The following is an 18,525-nucleotide window of genomic DNA, read 5'->3' on the forward strand; positions in this document are numbered from 1 at the left end:
AACCTGTAGCAAGAAGGAAAAGATTCCTGAACTTGTGTGTGGCAAAGGGAAGGAGAATGCTTCTAACCTTTTATCTAGGAAGTCTGTAAGTTTGCCTGAGAGGGGGTTGTGTGGGAAATCCGCCGGATGGGACAGAGGTGATTCTGGATGTAAGGGAGACCCAGAAAGAGTCTGTTGTTGCTCAGGAAAGTGTTCCTCTAGAGCAAGCCCTAGGTGAAGAGGGTAAGGGCAGAATTTCTGGGAGGGGTGAACTGTTGCATAGAAAAGCCCTAGGGAAAGGAATCCTCATGGAGTCTTTGCAAGCAGTTTACTGCAACTGAAGGGTGTGAAAGTGATTTAATCAAGAAGGTTTCAGTTCCTAACAGCCAGAAATTTTCCATTATGAATGGATCCACTGACTTTCCTGTTGAAGGATCCAGTGTGGATAGCTTTGAGGAGGTCTCAGATGAAGTGAAAGCTGTTAAGAAAGTTAAACAGTCCTATAACCAAGTGGCTGTGTTTGGCCAGCTTGTTGGGGAGAAGACCCAATCCCACTTTGACCCCCTGGGGTTTTGGAATGGCCAAAGGGCACGGGCCGCATAAGCCTTCCCACATGCGGCATGCGAGTGCTATCAACCACCCCCGACGTAAGGGAGGGCGTGAAGCTGGAAGGGCCTGGTGTAACTCCTACCAAGGAATGGGAGAGATGCTGGGGCATCCATGGGAACGTTGGTGGCTTCGAACTTCCCCAGGTCACTGGCTAAAGTGACCCCGCTCAGTTCGATCTCGAAGGGGGGAGAGATGTGACAAAGTGAGACTGTTCTTAATGTTTCCTCTGAATAGTGTGGGGGTGCCTCAGTTTCCCCTATGCAGTTCTTAAGTATCTAGGTGGTGGGGTAAGGGTGTATGATCATTGCAGAGCCCTAGAGGGCAGGTGTGTTCAGGGGTCTGGACACAGAGAATGGCCGACACCCTGTTTCCTGGCAACTGATGCGCTGGGCCCTTCCCCCCTGCAAGGCGAGAGCTAAAGGGTTGGAGAACAAAGGAATCCAGTGACCTCCTGGCCCGGGAAAGGGACAAAGCCCAGAGGAGGAGGGGCTGGAGGGAGTTTCAGTTTGGGGCTGGCTGGGACATGGTTGTCTGGCTCACTGCCCCCCGCAAAATGGACCCAGCTGAGGGGTCCTGTTCTCTGCACCTGCAAGCTCTGTGTTAGACCATGTTCCTGTCGTCTAATAAACCTCTGTTTTACTGGCTGGCTGAGAGTCACGTCTGACTGTGGAGTTGGGGGGCAGGACCCTCTGGCTTCCCTAGGAGCGCCGCCTCGGCTGACTGGCTGTGGGAAGTGCACGGAGGGGCAGAAGAGGCTGAATGCTCCGAGGTCAGACCCAGGAAGGTGGAAGCCATGTGAGCTGTGCGCCCTGCAGACAGGCTGCTCCCAGAGAGGAGACTTCCCCAGAGTCCTGACTGGCTTCATGGGGAGCAGTTCCAGAGCATCGCCCAAGGACTCCGTGACACAGGGGCAGGGTTAGGTTCTGGAGCTGAGTCTGCAGCCAGCTCTGGGGAGGGGAGGGCGCATGAGTCCTGTTTTCTGGGCCATGGGGAGCTGCCAGGCCAGTGGGCCCAGCGTTAGTAATTACAGCCTGGCAGGCGTGGGCCCAGCCACTCCTCATGGGAAGCAGCAGAGGGAATGAAGATGGGTGTGTGTTGGGAGAATGGCATATCTGGCTCTGGGGCAACCACCTCGTTGCCATGAGGTGAGAGCGTCCCATTCCGCACAGCTCCAGGGGCCGGCGCTGGGCAGGCTTCACGAGAGGTTCACTCCAGGGAAGCCCAGTGATCAGTGGCCTCTTGGCTCAGCTGTTTGTCCCGATGCCCCAGCCAGGGCATGGAGTCTCCTGGAAACATGAGCTCACCTCTGCAGCCTGTTATTACATTTCCACCATCCTCACACCAGGGACTTTCCCAACTCTCGCAGTTCCCTGCTGTTTCCCTGTTCCCTTTGGGAGGGGCAGAAACCGGGGGCATCTCTCTTGTGTAATGTCCCCTCCTGTGGCCGCAGTACCAGGCTGGCATGATCGTATATAAGCTGGTGCAGCTCGGCGCTGGGCATCCTGGCATAGCAGCACCATGAAATCAGGCCTCCTCCTCCTGGGGCTCCTCACCCTCTGGGCTGATCTGCCGTCTGCCTCTGGGCAGCTCTGTCAAGGTGAGGGCTGTGATGCAGCAGGGAGGGGGGAGTGTTGATCTGGGAATGTGGCAGGGGAGTTTCAATGGGAGACCTGAAAGCCTGTAACCTGAGCCAGGAGGGGGATGGGGAGGTAACACCTCTGCCCCGGAATGTGAAGACAGGCTGCAGCAGGGAGCCTGCTGAGGGGGGGTTTAGTTGTCAGTTTGGTGCTGGGTGGAGGAACGCAGGGAACCCCAGGGCTGGGGTCTAAGCTCCCTGCTCCCCCAGAAGGACTTGACTGAGGGGTCCTGGTTGTACCCACAACCTCTGTTTTGGACTGTGTTCCTATTGTCCAATAAACCTGTTTTACTGGCTGGCTGAGAGTCTCAGTGAATCCCAGGAAGAGGGGTGCAGGGCCTGGACTCCCCCACACTCCGTGACAATTGGTGGTAGAGGTGGGATGTACTGCACCCCGTGGATGGCACTTCCTGCAGTAAGTGACTGGGGAGCAGTAAAACGAAGGGGGATTGACGGGGACCAGGCGTGCTGAAGATTCAGAGAGAGACAGTTTCAGGGGGCGGTTAACCCCTGGGAGTGTGTGACCAGAGAGAAGGACTTTTGCAGTAACAGGGTCCCCTGGGGGATTGCAGCGAGCGGTCCCAGGGGCGGAGGAGTCTGCAGCTCGACCCTGGCAAAGAGGTGGTGACCTCAAGAAGGACTGGCACACGAGGGCTTCTTCCTGGAAACCGTGGAAAGCTGCCCGGCCTGCGAGTGGCCAGCCGGGAGATGTACGCTAAACGCCTTAAGAGCGACCTGGTGGAGCTGTGCAGGCAGAGGGGGCTGCGCGTCGGGAGGTCCACCAAGGAACAGCTGATTGCCCAGCTGGAGGAGAGGGATCACTTGGATGATCCGATCCCAGTCCCTGAGGGAAGCTGCCCGGTGGACGCAGCGTGGGCCCTGGGGCCTGACCGGGCTGGGATGGGTCCGACTGCTGCCGAGGACATCCCGAGACCCGTCCTATCTATGCCTAGGGGAGGGGTTGGGGAAAGCCCAGCGAATACCGAGGGGACCCTGACCCCGGCAGCCAGCAGGGGATCCTCCTGGCGGAGCTCCCCATCCCTGGAGCGGATGCGGCTGGAATGGGAGAGGGAGATGAAAATGAGGGAGCTGGAGGATCATGAGAAACAACGTAAGCATGAGCAGGAGGAGAAGGAGAGGGACCGTCAGGAGAAGCAGCGGGAATGTCAGGAGAAGGAGCGGGAACGTCAGGAGAAGGAGAGGCAACCTAGGCATGAGCAGGACGAGAAGGAGAAACAAAGACAGCATGAACTGGAGCTGGCCAGGCTGAGGAGCAGTGGGGCCTCGGCTGCGGTGAGTGCGGGGTGACCCAAGACTGCAAGGAGCTTTGATAAGTGCTTCCTGGCCCAGCGTAAGGAGGGGGAGGACATAGATAGCTTCCTGACGGCCTTTGAGAATGCCTGCGAGCTGCACAGGGTTGACCCTGCAGACAGGCTCCAGTTTCTCACCCCCTTACTGGACCCCAAAGCCGTGGAGGTGTACAGCCGAATGACAGGGGCGGAGGCAGGGGACTACGAACTGTTCAAACAGGCCCTGCTCCGTGAGTTTGGGCTGACCCCCGAGATGTACCGGAGAAGGTTCCGGAGTCAGCGTAAAACGCCTGAGGTCACCTACCTACAACTGGTCAACAGGATGCAGGGATATGCCCGCAAGTGGACAGCTGGGGCCCAAGCTAAAGAGGACCTGATTGACCTCATCGTACTGGAGCAGCTGTATGAACAGTGCCCGTCCGACCTGAGGCTGTGGCTGGTGGACAAAAAGCTCGAGAACCCACGACACGCAGGGCAGCTGGCCGACGAGTTTGTGAACAGTCGGTCAGGGGGTAGCAGGGAGGAGTCCCAAAAGAACAGGCCCCCCCCCGATGCAGGGAGAGAGTCACCATGGGGCCTCCCAGCGGGGAAATAGGGAGAACCCCCTCCAAAGGGGAACGCCTGGTGTCGGGACCCTCCGACCCGCTCGAGGGGACCAACGTGACCTGAGCTGCTATCACTGTGGCCAGAGAGGCCACGTATGGACCCAGTGCCCCGGGCTCAGGGACAGACTGAACAGACCCAACCTACCCAGGGTTAACTGGGTAGGGACTCAGCTGGACGAGGGGCAGACGACCCAGGAAAGGGGGGCTACCAGTTTACCACCTGCGCAGGAGGGAAGAGTACCCCAGGCCAGCCCCGCCAGAGGGCCAGAGGCTCTGGACTCAGGGTGCTCAGTTTACAGGGTGGGCGCAGGGCTGTCCCTCCGGAGAGAGTGCCTTGTTCCCCTGGAGGTGGATGGGAGGAAGGTCAATGGATACTGGGATACAGGCGCGAAGGTGACGCTGGCCTGGCCCGAGGTGGTGGCCCCAGATCGGGTGGTGCCCAACACCTACCTGACCCTGACGGGGGTGGGCGGGACCTCATTCAAGGTGCCCGTGGCAAGGGTACACCTGAAATGGGGGGCCAAGGAGGACCCCAAGGATGTGGGGGTGCACCACCCTTTGCCCACTGAGGTTTTGATGGGGGGAGACCTAGAGGACTGGCCAAGCAACCCCCAGACCGCCGTGGTTGTGACCCGTAGCCAGAGCCGGCGAGGGGCACTGCACCCTGACCTTGGGGACGGTACCACACCGGAGGCGCAGGACCCTACCCTGGTGGGGAGGGAGCGCCGAGGGGCACGGCTCAGAGAGGCTGTGGCCTCAGACCCGGCCAGTGAGGGGGAACCGGGCCCCATCCCTTCCCCAGCTGCTGACTTCCAGGCCGAGTTGAGGAAAGATCCCTCCTTGTGGAAGCTCAGGGACCTGGCCGACCTCAGTGTGGGACGGACCATGAGGAGAGGCTGCCAGGAGAGGTTCATGTGGCAGAAGGGGTTCCTGTACCGAGAATGGGCTCCCCCAGGGGAAGGGGAGTCCTGTGGGATCAGGAGGCAGCTGGGGGTCCCCCAGGAGTATCGCCGCAAGCTCCTGTCCCTGGGCCATGACATCCCCCTCGCAGGGCACCAGGGAATCCGGCGCACCCGGCAGAGGTTGCTACAGAACTTTTACTGGCCCGGGGTCTTTACCACCGTCCGGCAGTATTGCCGATCCTGTGACCCCTGTCAGAGGGTGGGGAAGGCCCGGGACAAGGGGAAAGCAGCTTTGAGACCTTTGCCCATGATAGAGGAGCCTTTCCAGAAGGTGGCCATGGACATCGTGGGGCCTCTCAGCAAGACGACCCGGTCGGGGAAGAAATACATTCTGGGGGTGGTAGATTTTGCCACCCGCTTCCCCGAGGCAGTGCCCTTAGCTTCCATTGAAGCAGACACCGTGGCAGATGCGCTCCTGACCATTTTCAGCCGAGTGGGGTTCCCCAAGGAAGTCTTGACAGCCTGGACTCACTTATCTGACTCCACCGGGTGCAGACATGATCGCACCCGCCAATAAGATGCTCCCCCTTCCGAGTCACAGGGAAAACTGCTCAGGACCTGGAAAGAGAGGTCCGGGACATGCTGGCTTTGGGGGTGATCCAGCCATCGGCCAGCCCTTGGGCCTCGCCGGTGGTGCTGGTCCCCAAAAAGGATGGGTCGGTTCGGTTCTGTGTGGACTATCGGAAGCTCAATGCCATCACTGTATCTGATGCCTACCCCATGCCCAGGCCTGATGAGCTCCTAGACAAGCTGGGAGGAGCTCGGTACCTTACCACCATAGACCTTACAAAGGGCTACTGGCAAGTGCCGCTGGATGCAGATGCCCGGCTGAAATCGGCCTTTATCACCCCTCTGGGGCTCTATGAGTTCCTGACCCTGCCTTTCGGCCTCAAGGGAGCGCCGGCCACCTTCCAGCGCCTGGTGGACCAGCTCCTGAGGGGGATGGAGAGTTTTGCCGTGGCGTATATTGATGACATCTGTGTCTTTAGCCAGACCTGGGAGGACCATGTGTCCCAGGTTAGACAAGTGCTGGACCGACTCCAGGCGGCTGGGCTGACTGTAAAAGCGGAGAAGTGCAAGGTGGGGATGGCGGAAGTATCTTACCTGGGCCATCGGGTGGGGAGCGGCTGCCTAAAGCCGGAACCAGCCAAGGTGGAGGTGATCAGAGACTGGCCCGCTCCCCACACCAAAAAGCAGGTCCAAGCCTTTATTGGGATGGCAGGATACTACCGAAGATTTGTGCCCCACTTTAGCGCCATAGCCACCCCCATCACTGAGCTATGCAAGAAGGGGAAGCCAGACAAGGTGGTCTGGACCGAGCAGTGCCAGGAGGCTTTCCGGGCGCTGAAGGAGGCTCTGGGCAGTGGCCCAGTTCTGGCAAACCCAGACTTTGACAAGCCCTTTGTGGTGTTCACCGACGCCTCAGACACGGGGCTGGGGGCGGTGTTAATGCAGGAGGATGAAAAGGGGGAGAGACACCCCATCGTGTACCTGAGCAAGAAGTTGCTACCCCGGGAGCAACACTACGCGGCCATCGAGAAGGAGTGCCTGGCCATGGTGTGGGCCCTCAAGAAACTAGAGCCCTATCTCTTCGGGCCACACTTCACCGTCTACACCGACCACTCTCCCCTGACCTGGCTGCACCAGATGAAAGGAGTCAACGCCAAGCTCCTGAGGTGGAGCCTGCTCCTGCAGGATTACGACATGGACGTGGTCCACGTGAAGGGAAGTGCCAACCTGATAGCGGATGCGTTGTCCCGGAGAGGGGGCCCTGAACTTCCCCAGGTCACTGGTCACAGTGACCCCGCTCAGTTCAGTCTCGAAGGGGGGAGAGATGGGACACAGCAGGGAGGGGGGAGTGTTGACCTGGGAATGTGGCAGGGGAGTTTCACTGGGAGACCTGAGAGCCTGTCACCTGAGCCAGGAGGGGGAGGTGACACCTCTGCCCGGGAATGTGAACAGAGGCTGCAGGAGGGAGCCTGCCGCGGGGGGGTTTAGTTTCAATTTGGTGCTGGGTGGAGGAACGCAGGGAACCCCAGGGCTGGGGTCTAAGCTCCCTGCTCCCCCAGAAGGACTTGACTGAGGGGTCCTGGTTGTACCCACAGCTCTGTTTGTTCCTGTTGTCCAATAAACCTTCTGTTTTACTGGCTGGCTGAGAGTCTCAGTGAATCCCAGGAAGAGGGGTGCAGGGCCTGGACTCCCCCACACTCCGTGACAAGGGCTCCCTGCCCCTGCCTCCCCAGCCAGCCTGGCTTCCCTCTGCCTGCCCCCAGCCCTACAGCCTGCCCCCAGCCCCCTTCGCTCTCAGTGGCTCAGACGGGGGTCATCACACCCTAACGGGACATGGGGTGAGACGCTGGGGTGGCTGTGAACTGTCTCCTTTAAATGGCACTCTTCATTTTTCTTGTCGTGTGACTGGCTCCCTAAGTCACTTCATGTTGTTTCTGCCCCTGAGCTGTTGCTTGAAGTGTTTGGAACCAGGGAATAAGGAATGTCAAGTTGTGCTCAGTCTGGGGTGGAGCATCAGACACGCCATCATGGGTGCTGAAGCGTGTGAAATGCATGCAAGTCTGATTTGTCTTGCGTACCCCAATTTTCATCTCACTTAAAAACGACTTGCTTGCAAAGTCAGACATAGAAATCCCAGAGGGTCCCAGCGCACTAGTACTGAACAATGGCTGACTTTCTCATTGTACCACATCATTCTAAAATAAAGCGACTGGAATATGAATATTGTACGTACATTTCAGTGTATCGTGTGTAGAGCAGTATAAACAAGGCAGTGTCCCGATGAAATTTTAGTTTGTTCTGACTTCCCTAGTGCTTTTCATGGAGGCTGTTGTAAAACTAGGCAAATATCGAGACAAGTTGATGCTGGGGAACAGGGTAGAGAGCACAGCAAAGAGGATTCACCCTGGGAGAGGGGCCTTCTCTCTGTTGCTTTGTTTCCCTTGTCTTGATTGCTCTGACTTTACACTCTTTTCAGTCATGTAAGGGCCCTGCTGTGGTGGGGGCTTGCCGTGTGGCCCCCCCAGGTGGGACTGGCTCAGGCTGGGGTTCATCTTTAATTCCTGTGCCCATCTCAAAGCATGCCCATTGGATCCCTCCCCACCAGCCTCCTCCTTGAGGCCTGTGTCTCTAGTGACATGCAGTTGAAAACAAGCCCTGAAATTGCAAGTTTTCCAGCTGTCTTTGGGGAGCGGAGGAGGTCACCCCTGGGGGGTGAGCAGTTAGATTCCTCCGTCCCTGGGGGAGGGGGTAAAGGGAGGGAGAGTCCGTTGCCTGGATATGACCCCCTTGCCTCAGGCTGCTTCACTTTCCCTGGCCTGGCTGATGTGTCTGCCCCACGCTCTGTAACCCTGGTTCTCTTCCCATTTGTTTCCAGTGAAAAAGGGCGAGTGCCCCGCTCCCATCAACAAGGGGGCTGCGAACTGCGATATCTTCTGCTCCACTGACGCTGACTGTCCCGGATCCGAGCGCTGCTGCAGCACCGGCTGCGGGAGGGAGTGCAGACTCCCCGTAGGAGGTGAGAGGCTCTCCTTCTCCACCCCACTCCATCGGTGCTGGGAGCCGAGAGCCAAGGCCTGGTGACCCCATGGCCACGCCCACCCCTTTGGGCTCCTTATTTTAATATTAACAAGGTGGCCACGGCCCCCTGAGAAAGTCTGGACACCTGCAGCCACGATAGCCCCATGAATCCTGCTTCCAGGGCCCAACCCCACCCCAATGGGCATGGGCCTGGCCCCCACCCAGCCAAGGGATGGTCAGAACTCGGGCCCAGCAGGGCCTCCCTGGTGTGCGGGGGTGACACAGAGTACGAGGATCCTGATGGGGAGGTGGCATCTCGGATTATCCTGATTACAACAGTGGCGCTCAGACGCTACGGTGATAAATGGACCGTGTCTGCTGCTTCCTGCCCAGTCCAGCGGCAGCTGCCCATTCCCACCCTGCGTTTGACCCAGAAGGCAGGAGACCCTGATCTGGATGGCCCCGGGGGCTCTGCAATAGTTGCCTTCAGTGACTCAAGACACTAGATTAGACATTAGGGAAACCGTCCTGGCAGGGTAGTAAAGCACTGGAATAAATTGCCCAGGAGGCTGGAATCTCCGTCATGGGAGGTTTTGAAGAGCAGGTTGGACAAACCCCTGTCAGGGGTGGTCAGATAATACGGAGTCTTGCCTCCGTGCAGGAGACTGGGCTAGAAGACCTCTCGGATCCCTCCCAGAGCTACGTTTCCAGGCCCCCCTGCAGCCCTGCAGACAGAGACCTTAGCGGACACTCTGAAGGGGGCGGTGTGTGCAAGGCCAGCGATCTGGGCGGGTGGGAATCAGCCTGCTCGCGGCTGCAGGAGCACTATGTGGTTACATAGCAGCCTTCCCCTTGTCACGAGTCCAGACAACGCTGACCCTGCTCTCTCGCTGTTCTGTTCCCCAGTAAACCCAGGGTACTGCCCGCAGGTTGACCCCAATGGTATGACCATCTGCCTTGTGGAATGCAATAACGACAGGCAGTGTGGAGCGGGCAGCAAGTGCTGCAGCCGGGGATGCCATGTGCAGTGCGCGCGGGCTGTGTCAGGTAAACTTCGCACCTGGGAGTGGGGGACCAAAGGGGGGGTACTTGGTCCTGCCTATTAGATGAGCCCCCCGGACATTCTGAGTAATTCAAACTGCTACACAAGTGGGGCCGGGTCAGAGAATGGACGTGGGGCAAGGGACAGAGCTGGGACAGGCAGGGGACTGACTGAAGGCGGTCTAAGGCCCAGGGGCATGCGGCTGAGTGTGGGGTGGGAGGGTCTGGGGGGAAGCCGCAGGGATCAGTCCTGGAGAGGCGCAGACCAGGACGGCAAGGAAAAGCCTTGGCCAGAGGTCAGATCTGGGGCCTGGCTCCGGTCCGTGGTGCAGGCCTGTGCGTTTGGGGTTTGTTCCCCACAGAGACAAGAGCTGTTGTTGTTTCCCTTTTCCAGCCAAACCTGGCACCTGCCCCAAGAGGACCGTGCTGCAGACGTTCGCGCCGTGTGAGAATAAGTGCAGAGACGACAGGGACTGTCCCAACATGGAGAAATGCTGCTTTACTGGCTGTGGCCTCGGCTGCCTGGCCCCTGGAACAGGTACCAGCAGCAAAGATAGAGGGGCCTGTGGAGCCCCCAGCCCCACAGCACTGGCCAGGCATCCTGTGGGCCAGAGACATCCCCACTTCCCCACCAGTCTGGGTTCACTAGCCTGAGCTCCCTTGCAGATCTCTGCCCTCCTTATAACCCATCTCCTCTCTCCAGGTGACATTTGCCGACTCCCGCCTGAGAGGGGCCCTTGCGCACAACGGCTCGTTCGCTTCTTCTACAACCCGGCCTACAGGACGTGCCAGAGATTCTATTATGGCGGCTGCCTGGGCAACAGGAACAATTTCAAAACTCTCCGGGCGTGCCAGCAGGCCTGCAGGACACTCGGTAAGGGGCCCGAGCGCGTGAACCCGCCGGCCGCAGCTGGGCAGCTCAGCAAGCTGGGACAGGCTGAGAATTAACGCAGCTGCCGGCCGGACTGGTCACCAGGAGTGCAGGGTGGGAAACGGGACCGAAGCGAAAGAGGTTGCTGGTTCTGGGGCTGGATCCTAGCCCTGCTGTGGGAGGCCAGGGCAGGGGAGACGATCATGGAAATCAGTTCATAAAATGTTCAGCATACAAATCTGTGCCGTAAGTATTCACAGGCCGACGCCCCTGGCTGTGCCTGCGAGGAGCGCGGCATGCAAACGGCCAAGAGCTGTCGTAGGCACGCGTAGACTGAGAGTCTGCATCCACGGGCCATAACTGTTAGCAAATGAGGGGTTTGCACGTACATTTTGTCTGCCTAACCGTAGTTTCTGAAAATCCGGCACTAAAGGTTCTTCAACTAATATGTAAATGAAGTGACCATTAAGAAATGTTTTTTCAGGGTTCAGATATGCCCTAGTGACCAAGTCCTCTTTTAGCCCCATCTCCCACCCCAGCTGGAGACTGGGTCCCAGTTAGATTTCAATGGGGAGGCTGAGCAGCTGTCTCTCCGTGCTCTGTAGCTAACGTGACCTGCAAGCCCTTGTGGGGCCCGGCGCATGTTCAGCCTGCAGTCACACCTACTTCTACGGCTCCGTCACCAAGACATGGGACGAGGTCGTTTGTGGCACTGCCAGGGCACTGGGAACAATTTGGCACCAGAGCCGGATGTCTCAGGGCCTGTGGAGGAGCAGGGAGGCTATGTCTAAACTACCACTTTGGCCAGTATCATTTCTGTTATTCAGAAGTGTGAAAAAACACACCCCTGAGCGACATACGTTTCACTGACAGAAGTGCCAGCGTGGGCAGCTCTGTGCGGGCAGGAGATGCTGTCCCACCGACACAGTAACTGCCACTCGTTGGGAATGGATTAATTGTGCCAAGGGAAGAGCTCTCTCCTCTCGGCACAGAGCAGCTTCACGAGCGATCTGGTACAACTGTGCTGCTCGAAGCTTGCTGGTGTAGACGGGGCCTTAGGTGGGTGGTGAGCTGCCCAGGTCAGAGGGACAGTGCTGGAAATACACTAGGGGCTGTTCCCGTATCGCGGAAGGAGAGTCTGCGGCGCTGTTTGTGATGGGAAATGGACTAAATACAAGGGCCTATTGCCAGTTCTGGCAGTCGAATCCTAACTGTGCCCCTGGCAGCAGGGCCTCCAGAGCATGAGAACCAGCCCCGGGGCACTGCTAGGAACCGGAGCACAAACCCCACCGGGCTGTGAGCTCTCTACCTGGGGTTCACCAACCAGTTATCCAGTGTGAACTCCTCAGGCACCATAACAGCCTAACCAGGGAGTCACAGACAGGCCCCTTGGGTACGCCGGTCTGTCTTGCCACCCAGGTGAGCGTACCTTTGTGATAGCTGGTTCCTTACACCATCAATCACAGCAATATTCACCTTACTGCCAATACCAAAGGGCCAGTCACTTATCCCAAGTCAACTGCACCTCAGATCTCACACCAAAGACAACGCTTCTAGCCAATCCTATAATAAACTATCTAAAGATTTATTAACTAGGAAAAGGAAACCAGAGAGTTATTTACAAGGTTAAAGAAAGTAAACATAGAAATACAAATGAGTTACTATCTCAACTTTCACAAGGAAACAGAAGCTTCTATCATGAGTAAGCTCTACATGCCCTTCAGGACTAACCCTGGCTGAGCAGCTGTGGATCTGTTGCTTATGCCTAGAAACCTTGCCACCCCAGAGTCCAAACTGCATCATGATCATCAGTTCCTTCTGTTTGGGGTTTTTATCCCCATCCTTCCTTGTGTTCTCAGCTTCAACCTCAGGTGATGGGAGGAATCCACTTGGATGACTCATCTTCACGGGGGTGGGGAGGGCAAAACAATGAACATTGTTTGTCCTCTTTAATGTCCCACAATAGTCCATCTGGTGTCAATGGACCTTTCCTGTTGGGCAGGACATAACATCTTCTGTAGGAGATCAGCCATTCACACTAATTCTTGTCTTTCTCCTGTCTGGTGAGTTACACAGTCACAGAGGCTCACTGTACAACCGCTCAAATATTACCTTACACTGTGGGATACAGATGCTATAAGTGAGATGAATGCAGGCAGCAACACACCAGCATTCAATAAAGAAGAAACACTAAAGAGATTCCTATCATTCTAATCCCTGTTTTAACAACACTAACGCACAGGTGAGCCAGACTGATTCCAGCTGTGTGTCTGTCACTGTTCCACTGAGACACAGGGACTCTGACATGAGCTGGCACCTGGATTGCGAGTGTCACACCAACCTGGCTTTGTTAGGATGGGGTGAATGTTGTACCAATAAATTAAAAACCAGCAGGATCTTATTAAAGGGAAAAAGGCAAAATACCACATTTATTGTGAATACAGAAAGAATCATAGTAAGCAGTTAGTTATAGCTATAACATTCCATTCAATCTCATATTTCTTCACACATTCATTCATATACACACACACACACACACACAGGTTCTGCAAGGTTGTTATCATAGTAAGCAGTTAGTTATAGCTATAACCTTCCATTCAATCTCATATTTATTCACACATTCACACACACACACACACACACAGATAGATACATACACATTTTCTTTTCTTTAACATCCCTTCCACGTTGCTCTGTTTTTTTACATCTTACATTCCCTTTATACATTTGAGGCAGTTAAGTTCCAATAGAACCCCCTTATGTTCTTTTAGCAAATTTGACTAAATTGTCCAGTCAAATGATTTTAATCAGTTTCTTTTGCCTGGCTAATTTACAGACATTCCTTTGGAAAAGGGCCCATTTTTCCCTCAGAATGGCTGCAAAGAAACCAAGAATGCTCTTTCTCTAACACTTTTTTTTCCTTTTTAACATTTTCACAAAGTTTAGCTGCTTAATTCCCTCCAGCCTCTGCAGAGTTAACTTTTTCACTCTTTTTGTATTCCTGGAGTGCCTCTTTCACTATTTTCAGCTGGCTTTGGGTATTTGTAGCCAGCACCTTCCAATTGTCTGCTCCCTTTTCCGTTTGTGCCTTTTCCTCTTTACATGAAGACAAGCGGAGGGAAGAATCCTTACATGCCTCCCACAACAACCAAATTGCTGCTGCATCTCTTTTGGCAGCACTAGAAGGTTTGTATATGAGGATATACTGAGCCAATCTATCCTCTAGGTCCGAAATAGTGCAGAGATCAGCTAGGGCTTGTTTAGTCCAAGGACTGTGCCCAAATTTTTGAAGGTTTTGTTTAAAAGGTGTAATTTCTTTAACAAAAGGTGAGGTTGGAGTTCCTTCTGACTCCATTCCTCCCTCTGGTACTGGCTTACCCTGTTTTCTTTTAAACATCTTAACATGGATATTTCAATCTCTTTGTCACTGCTGGTATTACTTAGCAAGTGACACAGCCTAGATTCTGAAATCATAGCTTAATCTATGCGTTTTTCCCCTGCTACCTTCCCGGAGGCCAGCAGGTCCCTGCTACCTTCCCGGAGGCCAGCAGGTCTGGTTAACCTATTTCTCCCTGCTACCTTCTCGGAGGCCAGCCGGTCCGGTTAACCTGTTCTTCCCTGCTACCTTCTCGGAGGCCAGCAGGTCCCCTGCTACCTTCTCGGAGGCCAGCAGGTCTGGTTTAATCTGTTTTCCCTGCTACCTTCTCGGAGGCCAGCAGGTCTAGTTTAATCTGTTCTTCCCTGCTACCTTCTCGGAGGCCAGCAGGTCCCCTGCTACCTTCTCGGAGGCCAGCAGGTCTGGTTTAATCTGTTTTCCCTGCTACCTTCTCGGAGGCCAGCAGGTCCCCTGCTACCTTCTCGGAGGCCAGCAGGTCTGGTTAACCTAATAGAAATGCCTAGCTCACTAGAGCTGGCGGTGTGCACACCAATATTTACAATAACTGAGGTTTTTTACCAATATTCCCCCTTTCGCAATTCTCCACCAAAATGTTGTACCAATAAATTAAAAACCAGCAGGATCTTATTAAAGGGAAAAAGGCAAAATACCACATTTATTGTGAATACAGAAAGAATCATAGTAAGCAGTTAGTTACAGCTGTAACATTCCATTCAATCTCATCTTTATTCACTCATTCATTCATACTCACACACACAGGTTCTGCAAGGTTGTTATCATAGTAAGCAGTTAGTTATAGCTATAACATTCCATTCAATCTCATATTTATTCACACATTCACACACACACACACACACACACAGAGGTTCTGCAAGGTTGTCATCATAGTTACCAGCCTTAGAGTTGCTCATGCCAAGCCACTGGCCAGGTGGCCTGGACATGAGGAGGGAGCAGGGCCTTGTCAGATGCTCATCTGATGCTCCTGGAAGTTGGTTTGCAGAATCAGACCCCAAAGTTCTCACTTTTTAGAGTCTCTTTTTATAGGAATTTCTTCCTAGGCCAGTCTGTGGGAATTGCTTCATCATGCTGTTGCTGAATCAATCAGCAGATGGCACATTCCTGACGGCTCCGTGCTGCTAGATGTTATCTTGTTCTTTGGTTCTCCCATTCTTGAGGCTGTTGGGTGGATTCCAGTCTGCCCTCCGGGGGTCCTCTGGTTATTTCCACTTGACGCCTTCTTCAGCCGATGGACACTGGATTCTTAGGCTGGCACCTCCCTGATCATTCAGTTATTATCCACACCAAGCATCCATCCACATACATCCTCTATCTCTATTTTAATCACAATTGTTAATACAACAAAAGGGCGGGGAGTCTCTGGGTGCTGTTTCTGTTGTTAGAGTATTGCTTTGAGTCTCTGTGAATTGCTTTGAGAACAGATTCTGTCTTAGAATGTACTAACACAATTAGCAGCTTGCAAGTTTCACACATAGAGGGAGAGAAACAGTACCAAAACCCAAGAGACCTCTTAATTAGTAATACCCTGGAATTTAAACTATGGGGAATCAAACTCATTTGTGATTTTAATACAGAACTTCTTTAATATGATCCAACATGACATGAGCTGGCACCTGGATTGCGAGTGTCACACCAACCTGGCTTTGTTAGGATGGGGTGGGATAAAGCTCTGACCTGCTCAGGCAGTTGCCACATTGCTAAGCTGCTCTCCTGTTGCTACATTTTGCGTTGGAACAGGAACTGACTGGCCGCTTCCTGAGGCCGTTGGGCTTTCAGCTTCTGAAGCAACTGCTCCCCTTCTCCTGTTGTTATACAGAATAAACGGCTACCCAGGGAGGTGACTCTTTGCTGGCATGAGGGCGTAGCTGTGACGAGCCCTTGGCCCTCCCGCTCGCCACTCTGTACACGTTGGAAACGCTGTTACTGTTATGGCCCCCAAAGGTGCTGGGCACAGACAGGGTCTCACATCAGCCCAGCATGTGAGAGACGAGCTCTTTGTAGAGGATTCACAGATAACTACGGAGATGTTTGCTCCTGCGAGCTGTCCTGCCTCAGGCCCTCCCTTTGCATCCCTTAGTGCCGTGTTTATCCAATCTTCCCTCGCTGGAATCCCTCGGACAGAATTCCTCTCCTAACCCCTACAGTTGCACGGGGCTTGGCCCCGGAGAGCTTGGCTGAAGCTGGAAGTGGATGTTTTTCTCCTGAAAGGACGCCCCTCCCTACGCTGAGCTCTCGGTGAGACTGGGACTGGACAGGGACTGGACAGGGACCCCTAGCTCAAGGGCACGAGGCCAGAGGTGCCCAGAGTGCAGGCATGGGGGCAGTTTTCCATCTGATATCTAATCTCTCACTGACGTCTCCAGGGCTGGTCCATTTCTCTCAGGACCCCACTCAGCCCCACATGGAGCTGTTGGGATTTTCAGCCAGGTGTCTCATTGCCATGGGACCGTTCTGTCTTCCAGAGAAACCTGGGTTCTGTCGTGTGTTCCCCCCAGACACCATGGGGATCTGTGCTCTGCTCTGCTTCAGTGATGACGACTGCCCTGGAGCAGAAAAGTGCTGCAGTGTTGGGTGTGGCCGGACTTGCCAAACCCCCGTGGCAGGTGAGGTTCAGCATCGTGCCGGGGCTCTGCAGAACGGGACCGTTCTGATCACCAGGCACGAGGGCTCCCTGCCCCCATCTCTGAGCGCTGGGAGGAATCGGAGTCACGCGGCCAGGGCCCCAACATGACAGAAGGGGTGACCACCTGTCCTGACTTGGGTGGAAATGTCCCAAAATGTACATTTCAAGTCTCGTTCCTGGGTGCATGATTCCAGAACAGCCTGCCTGATGCTCAGGGGTGGTGCCAGCCTCTTCTGGTTGGCGGGGGGGAGGGCTGAGGTGGGCCTTAGCCCCCATTCACTGTGAGACCCCACCCCCTGGCCAGGCTGAAAGCCGGAGCCAAGCCATGGTAAGGGGAGCCCAGGCTGCTGGGGGGAGCCCCAGACCCTCCATCTGCCCTGGTCACCGTACCCCAGGGGGCAGGAAAACCGGCCGGGAGCTGCTCTTGGGCACGTCGGCCCCTGCCCAGGGCAGGTGGAGGGTCTGTGTCTCCCCACAGCGGCCCGGGCTCCCTGGGCAGCTCTCCCCATGGCTTGGCTCCGGCTTCTGGCCTGGCCAGGGGGTGGGGCCATGGGGAAAGGCAGGGCAGGGGGCGTGGCCACAAGGGGTCTGGGGTTCTGGCATGTGTCTCATTTTTGCATTTTGAAAAGGTCACTCTGGTCACAGACCTGCTCCGAGTGACCCAGCTCCCCCGGAGGCCTGGAGTCTGGGCGGAAGCTGGAGGTGCAGATTGCCCTCTCTCCCCCATGGAGCTCCCAGCTCTCTGGGGAGGAGAAGAAGGGCTGCAGGAGGCTGGCGTGGAGATGGGGAGAGGAGTGCTCAGGGATGATATGGGTGCTGCTGGCCTGGCCGGTTGGGTCTCCTGCCTCCTCCCCGGGGCTGCTCTGTGCCATGGAGTTTGCCCAGTGGCGGCTCCCGAGGTCACCCAGCCCCGTGCACTCAGCCCTGCTGCAAGGACGGCGACTGCCCAGGAAGGGCCGGGCGCAACCACGTCAGCCGTGCCCCCAGCCCCCGCCTCAAGGCCGTGCAAGGCAGAACTGCGCTGACTGCACCTGACACCGGGAGGGATGGGGGGGACGGGGGGGACACAAACACAGCTGAGTGCTGGGGTGAGCCCAGCCCCCTCCCTGCCGGGATCTCTGTGCCCAGCCCCTGCCCATGGCGCAGTCCAGGATTGCAGGTCCTTGCTGCTGTCACCTCCCTCCCTGCTCCCAGCCTCATGACCAGCCCCTGGCCTGACCGACTGCCCCTTCTTCCACAGGGCCGATCAGAGAGAGAGACTGGAAAGAGCCGAGAGTGTGACCGCAGGGCCTGTGTGGGGACAGGACAGGATCCTGCAATACGGCCCCCACCTGACACCCACCCCTAATCGCCCGTGGGCCTGATCTCACCCAGCACATGGGTTGTGTAATAAAGAGCTCAACTCAGCTGGCCTCCCTGTGATTTCCTGGATTGGGCCTCACTGTCCCTGCATGTGCGCCCGGGACAACCCCCCTCCAGCTGGAGCCTGTGCCCCAGGCTAATGTCCCAGGATCTCCCTGGGGGCGTGGCAAGCACTGGGCAGTGTCACTAGAGCGTAAGCTGCCGCCTAGTCCCTGGGTTCCAGAGAGCAGCTGTTTGCGGTCTGGAGACACCAGATCCCGAGGATCACAGTCCCCCACCCCACAGGACCTTCGCTACAAGAGGATCATGTTCCCTCTTTACCCAGCACTTCTCATAGCATCTCCCCAGTGCAGCGAGCTGCAGCCAGTGCCTGGGGCTGGAGCTTCAGTCCTGATAAACATGGCTTCTCCCAGCAGTGGCAGCCTGGCTCTGCCACCCTGAGACTCCCTGCAGAAGCTGGGGCTGTTGGACAATCCCTTTGGGCAGGAGAGGGGCATGCTGGTGGAGGCATGGGGGTGTGAGTCAATTGACCCTGCTCCCTTCCCATGCTCTGGCTTGCTTTCCCATCCCCAATGGAGTGACCA

The 18,525-nt window shown here is 55.9% G+C and overlaps 1 protein-coding gene across 1 annotated transcript; it reads left to right on the forward strand.

Moving 5' to 3' along the window:
• The first annotated feature begins 1,992 nt into the window (after positions 1–1,992).
• LOC141997354 (uncharacterized) lies at positions 1,993–17,955 on the forward strand. The gene is made up of 7 exons (XM_074969680.1): positions 1,993–2,185; positions 8,487–8,627; positions 9,536–9,676; positions 10,065–10,208; positions 10,374–10,544; positions 16,419–16,559; positions 17,820–17,955. The coding sequence occupies exons 1-7, from the start codon at positions 2,107–2,109 to the stop codon at positions 17,858–17,860; spliced, it is 858 nt and encodes a 285-aa protein (XP_074825781.1). The 5' UTR covers positions 1,993–2,106; the 3' UTR covers positions 17,861–17,955.
• The last annotated feature ends 570 nt before the right edge of the window (positions 17,956–18,525 follow it).

This window comes from Natator depressus, chromosome 13 (genome assembly GCF_965152275.1).
Source record: "Natator depressus isolate rNatDep1 chromosome 13, rNatDep2.hap1, whole genome shotgun sequence".
NCBI classification, from domain to species: Eukaryota; Metazoa; Chordata; order Testudines; family Cheloniidae; genus Natator; species Natator depressus.

Bases quoted from the DNA above. Each gene is read 5' to 3' on its own strand.
- LOC141997354 (XM_074969680.1), top strand. From the start codon at position 2,107: ATGAAATCAGGCCTCCTCCTCCTGGGGCTCCTCACCCTCTGGGCTGAT. The intron at 9,677-10,064 runs GTAAACTTCGCA...TCCCTTTTCCAG, and splicing joins GTGCGCGCGGGCTGTGTCAG to CCAAACCTGGCACCTGCCCC. The intron at 10,209-10,373 runs GTACCAGCAGCA...TCCTCTCTCCAG, and splicing joins CTGCCTGGCCCCTGGAACAG to GTGACATTTGCCGACTCCCG.